This window comes from Taudactylus pleione, unplaced genomic scaffold, assembly GCF_031769625.1.
Source record: "Taudactylus pleione unplaced genomic scaffold, aTauple2 ptg000260l, whole genome shotgun sequence".
In the NCBI taxonomy this organism is placed as follows: Eukaryota; Metazoa; Chordata; class Amphibia; order Anura; family Myobatrachidae; genus Taudactylus; species Taudactylus pleione.
This window is the reverse complement of record NW_028284662.1, coordinates 1,862,604-1,878,288: the sequence shown is the minus strand read 5'-3', so window position 1 is coordinate 1,878,288 and position 15,685 is coordinate 1,862,604. Positions and strand designations below refer to the sequence as shown.

Here is a 15,685-nt window from a genome sequence, read left to right as displayed (position 1 = left end):
CCACTGTCCCCCACAACTGTGAAACTCTGTCTCCTCCCCCCACCCGTACTACTGTTTTCCTACCCATCCACACTAATCAGTCTTCCCCAATCCCTACTGTTGTGTGGTGTCCTATTTGTGCTAGTCTGTATTCCCTTATCTGCACCAATGTCTTTACCCATCTGCACTGCTGTCTTCCCATGTCCATGCCACTGTCTACCCCATCCACATCGCCATCCCCCCAAACGTCCCACTTTCCTACCATCCGCACCACTGTTTTCCACCCATCTGCATTACTTTGGCTACCCCCCTCCTCTGTACTGCTTAACCTTCCCTCCTCTACACACCTTTGTGTCTCACCTATTCACGCTGCTGTCTCCTCCCCCCATCCACACTTTTTATCCCATCTGCACAGCTCTATTTTCTGCTTTGACCTCAGTTGCATAGACTGCATGTGTATATTCCAATGAGCACACAATTCTGTGAATTAGCAGCTCCACCATTTTGTGAGTGACAGCAGTCTCATTCTGTGAGTGCTGAATCTGCAGTTAACCACAGGGTGTGATGGCATACCATATCTGTATTGCACAAGGAACACGTCCATTAAGGTGTCAGTCTAAATGATCGTAATTTCATTGCTTTTTTGGGAGTTGAGTGTCAGAAAATCAATAGGTTTTGTTAATTTTCAGATCAAGTCTAAGCAGCCTTAATGGGACATGTGAAACCATAAATTTTTTTGTCTATGGAATTTCATAGCTTTTTTAAAGTGTATTAACGATGAGGGTTTGGATGAGCAAACCGGGCCACCTGCAGGGGAGAAGGGCAACAAAATGGTACACTAACGCAGGTGGAAGAGGGGACAGCACACAGGAGGTTGGTTTGGGAGGTGCAGAGTGCGAGACGGCTGTAGGCATGTGGCAGCAGCAGTGGTGCAGAGCAAAGGGGGCATCAGTGGGTGACAGAGGGCTCACTGCTAGTGCGTATGCACTGAGAAAATCAAATCAATAAGTCACAGATGGACGAATGCAGCAGTGAGATCTATGCATCTGTTAAAAATTGAATGTGTAAAAAGAAAAAAAGCATAGCCCCCCCCCCCCCCCTAGAAAACAACCAGCACCAGGCTTTGGAGCCCCAGTACCGGTTGTGCTAAATACAGGGGAAAAATGATGTAGGGGGTCTCCCGTATGAAGCACAACCAGCACCAGGCTTTTCAGAACCAGTCCTGGTTGCCAAAATACAGGGGACAAATGATGTAGGGGTCCCGCATACTTAGCGCAACCAGCACTGGGCTCTGAGCCGGTCCTGGAAATACAGGGGGAAAAATGCGTAGGGCCCCTTTATTTACCAGAACCAGCACCGGACCCTTTACTTCCCCCCCATAAAAAGGGTCCCCTTCTCCAGGGCATCCCAGGCTGATAGCCCTGGGCTATCCCCAGCATCCCTGGGCGGTGGGTGCTGGGTTGATTTGTGTTGTGTGGTGCATATGAATATATATTGTCTTTTGCAGTAGTACTACAGGTCCCAGCAGGCATCCCCCGCATACTGGCACTTGGAGAACCACAAGTACCAGAAGGCAGGGCACTAAGGGCCTGCTGGTACCTATAGTGCCCCTGCAAAATATGAAAAAACAAACACCATTTTTTAAAGTATTTAAGCCAGCCGAGGGGGCGGGGTGATGATGTCGCGAGCCGTGATTGGCTCGTGACGGCCATTTTTGAAAAGAGCACACTCGGTTCTCACCATTGAATTCAATGGTGAGAACCGCTCATTGGCTGAGAGGCGGAAGGCTGGCCTCTCTCAGCCAATGAGCGCTCCACACCAGGATTTCTGGACTGAAATCCCGCAGTGGAGCAGTCATTCGGGTAGTCTCTTCGAACACTACTCATATTCGTGCGCTCGGTTAATTCGTTTTTTTATTTTTTATTTACCAAGACCCAGGTTCTGCCTACTTTGGAACGAAGAGGACTGATCCACGCATAGGAGGGGAGTATGACATTTTTTATTACAGGCAATCCATTGGTTTGTCTACTGGAGAAGAGGACAGATTGGCTTCAGGGATACTAGGTATGAGATAGTGTATGCTTGTGTGAGTACATGTGTGTGTGCATGTATGTTTTAATAAAATTATACTTTTCTATGGTGTTTTTTTTAATATTGCTTCTGTTGTGGAACTACAGCTACCAGCGCGCCTGTAATGCCCCGCATGCTGATACTTGTGGTTCTCCAAGTACCAGCATGCGGGGGAGGCTTGCTGGGAACTGTAGTTCCACAGCAAGAGACAATATTTTAAGCTTAATTGCACCACACTTTACATAATCAACCTCACACCCACCGCTCAGGGGTGCTTTGGGATCCCCCGACCTGGGCTGACTAGAGGTCAGGGGTGATACTTCGGCTGGGGGGCCCAGTGAAAGGGCTCCCCTGGCTGCTAGAACAGGTGCTGGTTCTGGGAAATACAGGGGGGGGGGCCCTATGCATTTTTTCCTCCTGTTGTTCCAGAACCAGCTCAGAGCCCAGTGCTGGGTGCGCTAAATACGGGGGATCCCTACGTCATTTGTCCCCTGTATTTTGGCAACCAGGATTGGTTTTGAAAAGCCTGGTGCTAGCTGTGCATCATATGGGGGACCCCTGCGTCGTTTGTCCCCTGTATTTAGCACAACCACAACTGGGGCTCCATAGCCCGAGGCTGGTTGATTTTTTGGGGGGAGGGGACGTCATTTTTTTTTTTGTTATTTTTAAACACAGAAGCACAGGCGGGTCTCACTGACCCGTCCGTGCTTCTGTTTGTTTTTTTTAAATTCACAGAATTTTCAGATCAGAGTCTGCATCTGTGTGCTGCTACCTCCCTCGGGTCCTATCGCCTGCACCACCGCCTGCAGCTAATGCCCGCTAACCCCTACTCCCTCTCCCCCGCATCAAACGCTGGCTTCTTGCCCCCCAGTCCCAGCCCGTTACCGCTTGCAAACAACGGCCATCTTGCTGCACCCAAGTGAAGCCACTATGACTACACCTGCTGGAGGCTCCTACTGAGGCTGTGCAACAAGTTGAAAAGTACGATTTCTACAATGGCGCATTCTTGAGGCAATAGTTTAAAAACTAACTTTCTAATTTACCTGAACCCCAAAAGCACGTACCCTGGCGCAATAGCTACCTAATAAAACAAACTCCAAGTCTAAATTCACCAGCTACCCTGATTTTTGCCTTCCCAAAAAAAAACCATAGACTACAGCAGAAAAGTGGCATGAGAATGGCAGAAAAATGTAAGTTGGAGCTTTAGATTACTCCCAAATTCTATTTTTTTGTTTATGCCCTGAAATTTGGCATGCAGCACCGTGCGACAGTTCTACCCGCCCTTACCAAATTTCAACTCTGTACCTCCTATAGCTTTTGAGGTGTATCCCCTTAAACATCCTGCCCCCCACCCCTTCAGAATTCTCTATGGAGAAATCCATTTTTTTAGATGCAGCTTTAATATAAGGGCACGACTGTGTACTTATAATACATAATAATAAATTGGGTTCCCTTTCAGATATACCTGTTGGTAGCCATGTGTGCAGTACCGATATTTCGACTTTATATACTGTGTAAGACTATATGTGATTGTGTGATAAGAACAGAAATCACAGACATTGAGCTGAACCAGAGCGAACTAAATCAGTTCTTGAAACATAAGAAGGTATGTTATAGATGCCTGAATTGTTTAACTTGTAGATTTCTAATAACTGGTGAGAGTTTATAGCATCCATTAACTGGTAAGAAATATTTTTATTTATTAAGCATAGGATGACCTGTACCACTAAATATGTGGTTTATTTAATCACATGTCTCTGCAATTTGAGCTATGTGGGCAAGACCGACAAAACTTTTAAAAGGACCGTATGGAGCTCCATCGCTATAAGATTCCATTGATAGTGGTGTAAGCGATCAGCCAGTGGAATGCATTATTTTTTTCACAAGCAGGGCACTGTCTACCTTGAGGTATATGATTATAGATAGTGTCCCTCCTTCTTCTGGGGTGGTGGGGGATTGACAGATCTCTGAAATGACTTAGGTGTGAGTCACACTATCTTTAATATGGGGACTATGGCTTCTAGGTCTTAATGAAACCAAGGGCCTGCATTTTTTTTTTTTTGTAGGTTGCAAGTGTCTCCTGATGAATGGAAGTTGCCATGTAACTTTCTGCAATAGTTATTTTCCAGTGAGTGGGAGCTGCCATGTAAATTTCTGCAATATTTGTGCTATTTTCTAGTGTAGGGGTGGGGGAACCTTTTTTCTGCCAAGGGCCATTTGGATATTTATATCATCATTCACAGGCCATACAAAATAAACTTAAAAATTAGCCTGCTATATTTCATCACTTACTCCTTTGGTGGGCTCCAGCAGCCAAGAGGAGGGGGAGGCTGTGTGTGTAGGTCACCAGACAGCCCTGGTGTTCTCTCACCAGCACTGATGTAACCAGCCCAGCCCCGCTGATGACAGCCCTGTACGCCGGCTGCGTTGCCATAGTAACAGCCACAGCCTGCTGAAGGGGAGAATCCCACCGCTGGCGTAGTGTCACTGTGGTATGCTGAAAGAGCCACAGCCCGGCCACCACCATTATGGATGCTTTGAAAAAGGCATCTAGATTTATTGAATTTTGAGTCCCGCCTGCGATTGCCTTGGCAGGCCCAGACCAAATGATTTTGCAGGCCTTATACAGCCCACAGCTGGACATTCCTCACCCCTGTTCTAGTGAGTGGTATAATATGTAAAAACTTTTTTTTATATCCTTATATGATACTTATAGTATTTTTTTTTGCATGGGACTGTAGTGATTGCAGCAGTAGCACTTTACAATCTGTATTAAATTTTATATGATGCTAATCATATTATAGTATATACAGGTGGTCTCCTATATCCAAAATGCTTGGGACCAGGGGTATTTCGGATATCGCAATATTCCGTATTTTGGAATGTTTGCATACCATACTGAAATAACTTGGGAATGGGAAAAAAAATCTAAACACAGAATGAATTTATGTGTTATATACACCTTATACACACAGCCTGCAGGTAATTTTATACAATATTTTCAATAATTTTGTGACTCAACAAAGTTTGTGTACATAAATTAATTTAATATAGGTTTCATATACACCTTATACACAGCCTGAAAGTAATTTCATACAATGCTTTTTGATGGTTCAATGTACACACACTTTGTTTAAGGCACAAATTTATTAAAAAAGGTTTCACTATCTCAGTCATACTAAAAGAAATCCATATTATGGATAACTGGTTAATGTTCGCAATTTGGTGCATAAGAACATTGTGTATTACTTTATTGCCTTTAGGTTGGTAATGTGTTGCATAACTATAATCTATGGTTGAGTCCAGCTATTGCTGACTGTCCGCTTACTTCCTGTTTTGTCACAGCAACAGACTCCTGGTGATATCATCAGTGGGTGTCTTTCCCCAGACCCTGATGCCAGTGACTCACATGGTGTGGTGGTGGATAAGGTTGGTACATGTTTGTTTGCACTTTTATATCCTAATGACGATGTAAATAAACGTTGATACTTGCCTGCAGTATTGTATAAATACCTGAGTGCTGCTGCTGTGTCTGTGTTAGGCTCCATTCCAGGAGCACATATGGAACCTATTTATATAATGTGAGTGCTGCCTGACAATTGTGTGAGGTTAATATATTTGGTAGCAGGAAATGAGGGCACTCACTATTGGATCCAGCGTAAAAAAAGAAGTCCAAAAACTAATTCTGTCCATCTGCTGGTGTTCCTGCATTATAGGACCAAAACGGTGACTGCCTTCATGTTTTACTTGTGACTTCTGTGCAATACACTTGATGGTATGTAATAAAACATTTTCGGACTTTTAAGATGGATCCAATGGCGAGTGCCCTTCTTTACTGCTACCAAATATTTTATATGTGCATTGATTTATATGCAACATATGGAGGAAGCACCCTGTGAGTCGAAGAACCCAGGAGTGCTGGCTTTTTTTACAGTGTGTGTATATATGTATATTATAGTCATTGGTTGGAGGGCCAGGTTAACGATATTCACCAGAAGTCTTCATCAGCTGACCACCGGATAAGTCACCACTAGACCACCAGGGACATTGTCAACACTCTAGTCATGTTGACATTTCATAATTTTCTACAGTCAATATAGACCGTGAGCATGTTGCCATTATGAACGTTGACAAAATATACCACACCCAAATTACCAAATAGAACAGAAGTTTCTTTGGCCCTACCCTAAATGACGTATAACAACTGAATTTTTGTACTTACTGTTAAATCCTTTTCCCCCCCGAGTCCATCTGGGGGACACTGGACCATAGGGTTGCTTGAGGGGACCGAAGGAGCTGGCACTTAAAGTTATACTAGTCTAATTAAGGCAGTAGCTCCTCCCCTCTGCAACCCATGGTCTTCAGTACTTAAAAAGTAGCCCTAAACCAAGGGTGAACAACCTAGTCTAATATACAAATCAACCACCACCAACTCATGAACTCAGAGAAAAAGGATTTAACGGTAAGTACAAAAAAATCCAATTTTCTCTTTCATCCAATCTGGTGGACACTGGACCATGGGGACGTTCAAAAGCTACCCTAGTGGAGGGTATGCTCAGAAAAACCTGAACGGAAGACGTTCCCGACTGAAACTAGCATATATGGATGCGAACACTGGAAATCAAGAAAAGTAGTAAACAGAGGAACAAGCAGTCATCCGCTGAGCAGCTGCCACGGAAGAGCCACAGCTTGGTGGAAAGCTAGTAGAATCGGAAAACAGCCCCTGTGAGTTCAGCCGGGAGCTACATGGCAAGGAATGCATGGCTCCTAGACACCAAAGGATTACCCACATCGGAAAAGAAACCAGCAGAAAACTCATACAACCTCTTAAAGGGACAGTGTATTGGATTGATGTCTAGGCTGCTGCATACCGGTCCTGCACGGGTGTGATCCCGCTGCTGATCAACACGGAGCCTAGACCTGCTCTGCTTCCAACCCTGGCCAGGTAACCTATCATACCTAACCTGGGGCTTGTGAGCTCAACCAGAGCCGCCAGCCTGATGCTGAAGTGGATGCCCGATCAGCGGAACGCAATGGGGACCAGAACACCTAGACTGTCTGAGCCTCCCACATAACTGGGAGTACAGACACATACCCCAGTGTCAGGCTTCCCAGAAAACATGAGGGAACAGTCTGACAGAAGAAGCTCCAAAATAAATAATTACAAATAAAATAAAAACTAATCTGAAAGTACAGGGCTGTAGAGCCCTAAGAAAAACAGCCCAGCTTCCCTGGGCACTTAAAACACTGAAGACCACGGGTTGCAGAGGGGAGGAGCTACTCCCTTAAAGTTATACTAGTCTAATTAAGTGCCAGCTCCTTCGTTCCCCTCAAGCAACCCCATGGTCCAGTGTCCCCCAGATTGGATGAAAGAAAAAAGGATTAGGAGCATCTGAATTTATTTTCATTTGGCCATTCTAGAAAAAGCCAAAACTATCTAATGAAGTATTTTTATAGTTAGTGGTCTGTTTATTGTTTTTACACTAGAGAAGGGGTTCCGTACTATGGCCAGACAGTAATTAGTTAGACAATGTCTAGCTAGACACCAGATGTTAGACAGTTAATAGTTAGACGGGGATAAAAGTTCGACAGGCAAAAGTCAGACACACTAAAGTTAGACATGTAAAAAGTTAAGACAGGTACAAAAGTTCGACATGAAAAAGATCGACACAAAAATGGTCGACACATTTTTTTTTTTTAGGGTTAGGCACTTACCCAGACGGTTAGGGTTAGGCACCAGGGAGGGAGGGTTAGGCACCAAGAGTGTTAGGGTGAAGATTAGGGATAACAAAAACTAAAAAAATAATTGTCGACCATCTTCATGTCGAACTTTTGACCCTGTCGACCTTTTTACATGTCTAACTTAAATGTGTCTGATTTTTGTGTCTATCTAGACATTGTCTAACTAATTACTGTCTATCTCTTATACCACACCCCTAGACAAGGACATGATTGTGCTGAGCAGTTAATTCGAAACAGCAAGTGTGATATTATACTGGTCCATGCTACAGTGAATAATGGACAGAGTAGTCTGAAGAGGCAATTGGTAATAGCTTTGAAGTCTAATTTTTTTTTTTAAATGCCAATCTGATATATAAAAGGCCTGTTTAAAAGGGACAACTAAACCTAGAATAGCAATATGATGGAACAAAACATTCACAAATGTGTGTAAATATATAAATATATATATATATATATATATATATATATATATTGAAATTCCCTGACAATAGAACATAAGTTAGTTAACAATTTCATGGTTAGCTTTGATTTACTAAATAAAAGTAAAATTTTTATACACAAGAAGCATTTTTCAAGCTTAGTAAATCTAGTGCGGGTGGCTTATGATTAACTCCAGATTTTACACAATTTCCAAAACCTAAAGGAGGTGGGGGAGATTCAAATTTAGATTGCACTTTCATAAAGAACGTAATTTGTGGGTTAATTTAATAAAATAAATCATCAAAACTCATATTGTATAATCTGTCCACAGTTGAGTATTTTTATTTCTTTTACGTTTTTTGTTTTGTTTTTTTAAATCTGTCATTTCAAATTGCACAATGAAAACTGAACAGCATTTTATTTGTTGTTACTTAAATTCTCTCCTCTGTACACTCAATACAGTGACCTAAGAACACCACAATATCCAACATACACGAACCTCAGGGAGCAGGAGAATACAGGTAGTACACAGACTGGAATTATGGTGCCTTCTTTGTTCCTGAATGAAAAGGTCCCACAAATAAAAAGCACAGGATACAGCACAACATAGGGCCATCTGTTCATCATGGAGTGAGATACACGCTAGCATTATCTATATGCGCAAATTAATATTCCCTTACATGACTGAAGTTTTTTCCTTTACGCAAAAGTTGTCTTGTATGATGCTAAAATTAATAGGTTTAAGAGTAGCACAACAAAAGTGGTATAGAATATGTAGATTAGTGTTCTTTTGTCATCGGCAGTCTTGCACGTGGAAATAGAAATATTTTTTTTTTCTCAGAATATACAAGTAGATTTATATGCATTTAGAGAAGACAGTACATAAGCTGCTTACATACATCAATTTTGAGAGAGTCAATATTAAGTTTTCTAACACTACAGAGTGCAAATCAGATTCTTCACAATAGACTGTTAGCATCAACAACCCCTTCACTGCCAGTGTCTCTACACCATTTTTTCTTTGTAACGTACTGCAGGTTCTGTAAGGAGTTAAGAGTGCTGCAGTAACTTCTTCAATAGCAGAGGCTACAAAACCATATACTAAACATATACTGCCCCAACTGTTAAAGAGGTTGCAAGCAGCTCTCAGGGGAGAAAAAAAAAAAAAGAAAGCCCACTTAAAACAAAAGCATTGCCATCAAAATAAACAATATACTTTAGTAATTTTGGAGATTATGGAATGTGAAGAATTAATGGAGGTGTGATCCAAATGTACTGTAGAAAATAAAAATTGTCCTTCATGAAACAAAGGATTTAAGAATATGGAGCCAATTTCTGTACTTTGCCCTGCTATGGGTCAGAGGTGGAAGAGGGACGGTGGAGTTTCAGTAAGAAAATAGCCCAGGTTCAGATAATACAACCCTTTTCTTTACATGCTATATCCAAATCCAGGTTGGGGCTGCGCATAGGCAGTTGCTGGGTAGCTATAGCCAAATGCAGCTTGCGGAGGTACTGCAACACTGGGTCCTGCTGTTAGCATTAACTGGGGCTGACCTAAAAGACACAAGATTAAACAAAAAATAAGTATAAATTATAGCAACTTATAAAGTCTTAAGAGCAGACTACCCAACATTAATGACGAAACTGTCTACTTAAGGCTGTATACCCAGTGGTGTTGTGTTAAATGCTGGGCGACACATTTTATAAAACCACTTGATCAATAGAGGACACTCCCACTGACCATAACGTGTTCACTTGAGTTGAAGTGCAAGTAAATACATAACAAGCAGAGTCCACAAAAGAGGTCAGCAACACAAATGCTGATTACTACTTACGAGAAGACTTGATGCAGTGTGTTTAATTTCCATTACAGTTAACATGTTTTTTTTACTAGTGTTAAAAATGCTGGAAAATTGAGAGTTATGTTAAAACGTACCTTTGTTAACGCTCTTTCTTCAAAGTCCACAGGGAGACATTGGGGTGTAGGTGGGACCTGGAGGACCGGAGACCAACAGCAAAGCTTTTCAATATCAGGATGCTCCAGTCCTTCCCCCTATACCCTGCCCACAGCATGAGGGCACTTCAGTTTTGTTAAAAAGCCCAAGGCAGGTAGGAGGACAGGAGAGAAGGAAGACTGGTACACTGAAGAATCACCCTCTCACACAGAGAAGGAAACAAGTGACCAAGAGAAGAAACCCATAGAAGCCAGGTGCGTCAGGGCGGGAGTCCTGTGGACCCTATGAACTTCGAAGAGAGAGTTAAAGGTAAGTTTCACCATAACTTTTTTTTTTCAGGGTCCATAGGGCTCCACAGGGAGACATTGGGGGATGTCCGAAAGCAGTGTTTCAAGGGCGGGAACGCTCTTGCGCGGATAGGATAACCCTAAGCCCGAAGGAAGCATCCTGAGAGGCAAATTTATTAAAGGCATAAAACCTAAGAAAAAAGTGTGGACAGAAGACCAGGTGGCCGCCTTGCATAGCTGTTCAGCAGAGGAGCCATGCCAGGCTGCCCACGAGGGACCCACAGAGCGAGTAGAATGAGCAAGGCCAGTCTGCGTGTAAGCCTGTGAGAGCGTCATGCAAATCCATCTGGCCAGAGTGAGTTTGTTAGCTGGCCATCCCTTCTTGTAGAATCCATATAGGACAAAGAGGGAGTCCGATTTCCTGAAGTAGTACAGTCCACGTAGATCTTTAGAGCACGGACCACATCCAAAGATGACTCACCTGCCGAGAGGTCTGGTGAATTAAAGGCTGGAACCACAATTTCTGCATTCAGGTGGAAGAAAGAAACCACCTTGGGAAGGAAGCCTGGGCGTGTTCAAAGAACAGCACTATCCTGATGAAATATAATGGGAAGCGGCATGAAAGCTCCCCTAAATCCAATACCCTACGGGCAGATGCTATAGCCAGAAGAATCAGAGTCTTTGCACAGATTCCAGAGGTTCAAATGGATGTTCCTGAAGTGCTTTGAGCACCACTGACAAATCCCATGGAGCCACGGGAGGGACAAAAGGAGGTTGTATCCGTAGAACACCTTGCATGAAGGTGTGGACATGCGGTATAGAAGCAATCTTATGCTGAAACCAGATAGAAAAAGCAGAAACTTGCACTTTGAGAGACGCTAGGCGGAGGCCTAGATCCAGTCCAGCCTGAAGGCAGGCAAGAATTCGAGAAACTTTAAAGACCCGAGGGTCTTCGCTTCGTGGAGCACACCATTGGAAATATGAATGCCAAATTCTGTGGTAAATCCTGTCTGAGGCCAGTTTACGTGCTCTGAGCATGGTCTGGACCACAGAGCTGGAGAATCCCTTAGCCGTTAGGAGGGATGTCTCAAGAGTCAAGCTGTTAAAGACAGACGGGCTAGATCCAGATGTAGACATGGACCAGTGAGATAACAGGTCTACTCGTAGAGGAAGTTGAAGAGGAATGTCTATAGAGAGTCTTAGAAGATCCGAGAACCAATGACGTCTGGGCCAAGCCGAAGCTATGAACAAGACTCTGCCTCTCTCCTGTCTGAATTTCCGAAGCACTCAAGAAAGCAGGGATATTGGAAAGAGATATGCCAAATGGAAGTTCCATTTCACCAAAAAGGAGTCTATGAAGGCCAGTTCGGGGTCCTCCGTTCTTGCTCCATAAACTGGAAGTTTGTTGTTGTGTCTTGAGGCCATGAGATCCACTTCTGGAAGACCCCTTTTGTCCACCAGAAGCTGAAAGACTTCTGGATGTAGAGACCATTCTCCTGCATGCACATCATGACGGTTGAGGAAAACCGCTTCCCAATTGAGAATCCCCTGGATGAACACTGCGGAGATGGCTGGGAGATTGCCCTCGGCCCATGTGAGAATGCGGGACACTTCTGTCATTGCTGACTTACTTAGAGTGTCTCCTTGGTGATTGAGGTAGGCCACAGCTGTGGCGTTGTCGAACTGTACTTGTACTGGCCTGTTTTTCAGACTATTCTGAGCCAGAGCTCTGTAGATGGCTCCAAGTTCCATGATGTTAATTGGCAACATTGCCTCGACTGGGGACCATCGGCCCTGGAAGGAGTGTTGGCTGGTTACTGCGCCACAACCTTGGAGGGTTGCATCCATGGTGAGCAGAGCCCAGTACGGGATCCAAAAGGGATGACCCTAGTTCAAATGGGCAGTCTCTAGCCACCATGCAAGGGACAGGCGAACCTCTGGGGGGAGGCTCATCATCTGGGATTTGAGCAGATGAGGTAGCCTGTTTCGCCAGGAGAGGATCAGGTGTTGTAGGTGCCTGTAGTGAAACCAGGACGAACTCCACCATGTCAAAGGTGGACACCATTGATCTTAAGGTCTGCATTGCAGAGTGAATCAACATTCTGCGATTGTGAAGCAGACTGCGTAGTCTGTACTGAAGTGCTGGAATCTTGTCTGGCATCAGGAAGATTCTCTGAACTCGAGTGTCCAGGAGGGCTCCCAAATGTACCATCCTTTGAGAGGGTGTCAGGGGAAACTTTTTCCAGTTGATCAGCCAACCGTGCATTTGTAGAAAGGTAATGGTTACCTGCAGATGGGAAGCTTGCCAACAACAAAAAATCGTCCAAGTGTGCGAGCAGTCTGATCCCTTGACGACAAAGAGGCTGCCATAACGCCATGATCTTGGTAAAGACCTGAGGGGCCGTTGAGAGGCCAAATGACAGCCTGAAATTGGTAATGTTGCTGTAGTATAGCAAACCAGAGATATTGTTGATGAGAAGGCGCTACAGGTACATGTAGGTAAGCGTCCCGAATGTCTAGGAATACCATAAAATCTCCAGGCTCCATAGCTAGGATAACAGACCTTAGGCACCCTGATAAACTTGTTCAGAGATTTGAGATCGAGGATAGGCCAATGAGACCCATTGGGTGTCTGTACTAAGAAAAGGGTAGAATAATAGCCATTTCCACATTGTGAGGAAGGGACCCAAATTATTACTCCTGAATTCAGTAAGGACTAAATGTTTTTGTGGTGCAGCAGGGCCTTGGATGAGTCCGATGGAGGTCCTGTGCAAAAGAACTGTTGAGGGGGGAATCGCCTCAGGAAGGAGAGGGGCATATCCGTGGGAGAGCACTTCTTACCCAGGTATCTGACGTAGTTTGATGCCAAACCTGGGCGAATTGAAGAAGTCAGCCTCCCATCCGCCCCGCCAGGCTGCAGGCTTGTCCGCAGACTTGGCAGGTGGAAGTCTAGTAGCCCAGGCCTGTCTGGCACTAGGCTTGGAAGCCTTGGCTGATGTCTGTTGCCATGGAAATGACTGACCCTTGGCTTTGCCTTGAGGGCGAGAGGAACGAAAAGGATGGACGTCCTAGCTTTTGTATTATAGGTAGAGGGCAGGAACGCAGTCTTGAAAGCTGCCAAAGTATTAACATTTTTTCTAGCTTTGGACCAAATAGGATGTCTCCTGAATAAGGGAGAGACTCCAGAGCCCGTTTTGAGTCTGAATCTGCTTTCCAGGAACGGAGCCAAACGAAACAGCGGGCCTCTACCGAAGTGGCAGATATCCTGGAGGTCAGGAGAGCCGTATCCATAGCAGCCTCACCTAAGTAGGAGGCTGCATCCCTAATGTGAGATATGTAGGAGAGTTGCTCCTTTGAAGCATAGGGGGGGGGGGGGGTAGTGTTTCTTCTAGCGCTTCTGCCCAGGGTTGCATAAAAATCTGATTTAAAAAGAAAAAATCTAATTTATTTTACTCAAATCAGATTTTCTTGGATTTAAACAGGATTTTTTTTATAATTTTTTTTTTTTTTTTTTTTTAAGTAAACTGTTTAATTTTAGAGGTCTACACCTTGTTTTAGTAATACATGAGCAATTTTTGAAGTTAGAACAGTAACAAAATGAACACAGTAATATAATAAACACACACTAAACAGTTGCATCAACAAGTACAATTAGGCTCTGAATTTCACTCAGTTGTCTGAGTCAAACATGTACATGTCTTTGTCCACATCCTCACGTAGCTGCTTTTTCATTTCCCAATCTGTTGCGTGCTTTGGATTCTACAAAACCATACGTTGAAGTCTGCCATAGTATTCCAGCGTACGTCACTTGGTAGTATAAGCCTTTTCCCACCCACTTCTTTGTATTTAGCTGCTGAAAAATGGACATTTCTGAAGTGCTTAATAATAGCAATGATATGTTCCTTAACTCCTGGAATGTTGAGGTCATGTGCTTGTTCAAAGTGAAAGTGAAACTGAAGAGCCATGAGAATCCCAAAAGTGAAACTGGAGAGCTATAGGGAAGCTATAGAGCTTATTTCCCCTTCATGCTAGGGACCTGGAAGCGACGTGAGTGAGGACCCATTAAGGCCACCTAAAGAAGTTGTCCCCTCGCGGGCTCGCTACGCTTCGGGCCAGTGGCTTGCCACAAGGTTATATCCCCCTCTATGCCCACTTGGATGGTAGGGAATGACGCTGAACACTGGCTTATGACGTCAGGGTTCTCTCCGTGAAGGGGATTTAGACATTACCAACCTCTTCCTATACACCATCCATTATTCTCCCCACCTGAGCTAAAAAAAAAAAAAAAAAAAAAAAAAGACTGCCCCCACCTACACGTCTATCTCTTTCAAAAGTTGTAGTTTAACGTTTTAATTTAAATCATGCAACCCTGCTTCTGCCCAACTCTCAATGGCTTTCGTAGCCCTAGCAGGACGAGTAATAGCTCCTGTAAGAGAGTAAATAGATTTATGACAAGCTTCTATATGTCTGTCTATCTGTAGTCTTCTTCAAGCAGGGACCAGCAGTATGAATGGGTAATGTGGCATTTTTAACCAAACGAGTTACACGAGAATCCAACGCTGGGGGAACTTCCCATTTAGTGCAATCAATAGCTGGAAGAGGGTAAAAGGAACTGAACAGTTTTGGAATTTGAAACCTTTTACCAGGCATATTCCATGCTTCACTAATGTGATCAGATAGCTGGTCTTATTGAGGGAACTCTGTTAAAACTACCTTTTGTCATTTAAAAAGTGCATTCTTTTTCTTAGGAGCGGGTTCATCATCTTCTATTTGCAGAATGGATTTTACAGCTCTGACAAGAGTAGGTATATCTATATTAGAGGGTGGCCCCTCTACTGAAGTAAACAGCATGTTCACCCATGGGAGAGGCAAAGGATTTGCAGGGAGTACCTGCGCTGTGGCCATCCCACATGGGGAGCCACTACGGGGACCGCTCTCTGTTCCGTAATTTATTCCAGCATCTGCGAAAAGGCCGCCCAGGGTGGGTCCTGAGGACTGTGTAACAATTAGTGCAAAGCCCATCCTGAATGAAGTCCTTTGGGGCTATATATGGCACAAGGTAATGTGCAACAGCACAATATAGTGTGCAACTGCGCTACTGGTGGCCCCCCTGGAGCGACAGCACTATACATGGCACAAGGTAGTGTGCAACAGCACTACATATGACACCAGGGAGCGTGCAACCGCGTTAGATATGGCAAAATGTAGTGTGCAACGCTGTATGAAGTATGT

At 44.0% G+C, this 15,685-nt stretch overlaps 1 protein-coding gene across 2 annotated transcripts in view; it reads right to left on the bottom strand.

Moving 5' to 3' along the window:
- Nucleotides 1–8,521: 8,521 nt before the first annotated feature.
- The window catches only part of CLTC (clathrin heavy chain), an 81,165-nt gene continuing 74,001 nt past the window's right edge, over nt 8,522–15,685 (bottom strand). For both annotated transcript variants that reach the window (XM_088481039.1, XM_088481040.1), the window contains one exon: nt 8,522–9,765. In XM_088481039.1, the coding sequence (XP_088337165.1) occupies nt 9,641–9,765 (125 nt within the window). In that variant the 3' untranslated portion in view covers nt 8,522–9,640. The remainder of the gene's footprint in view (nt 9,766–15,685) is intronic.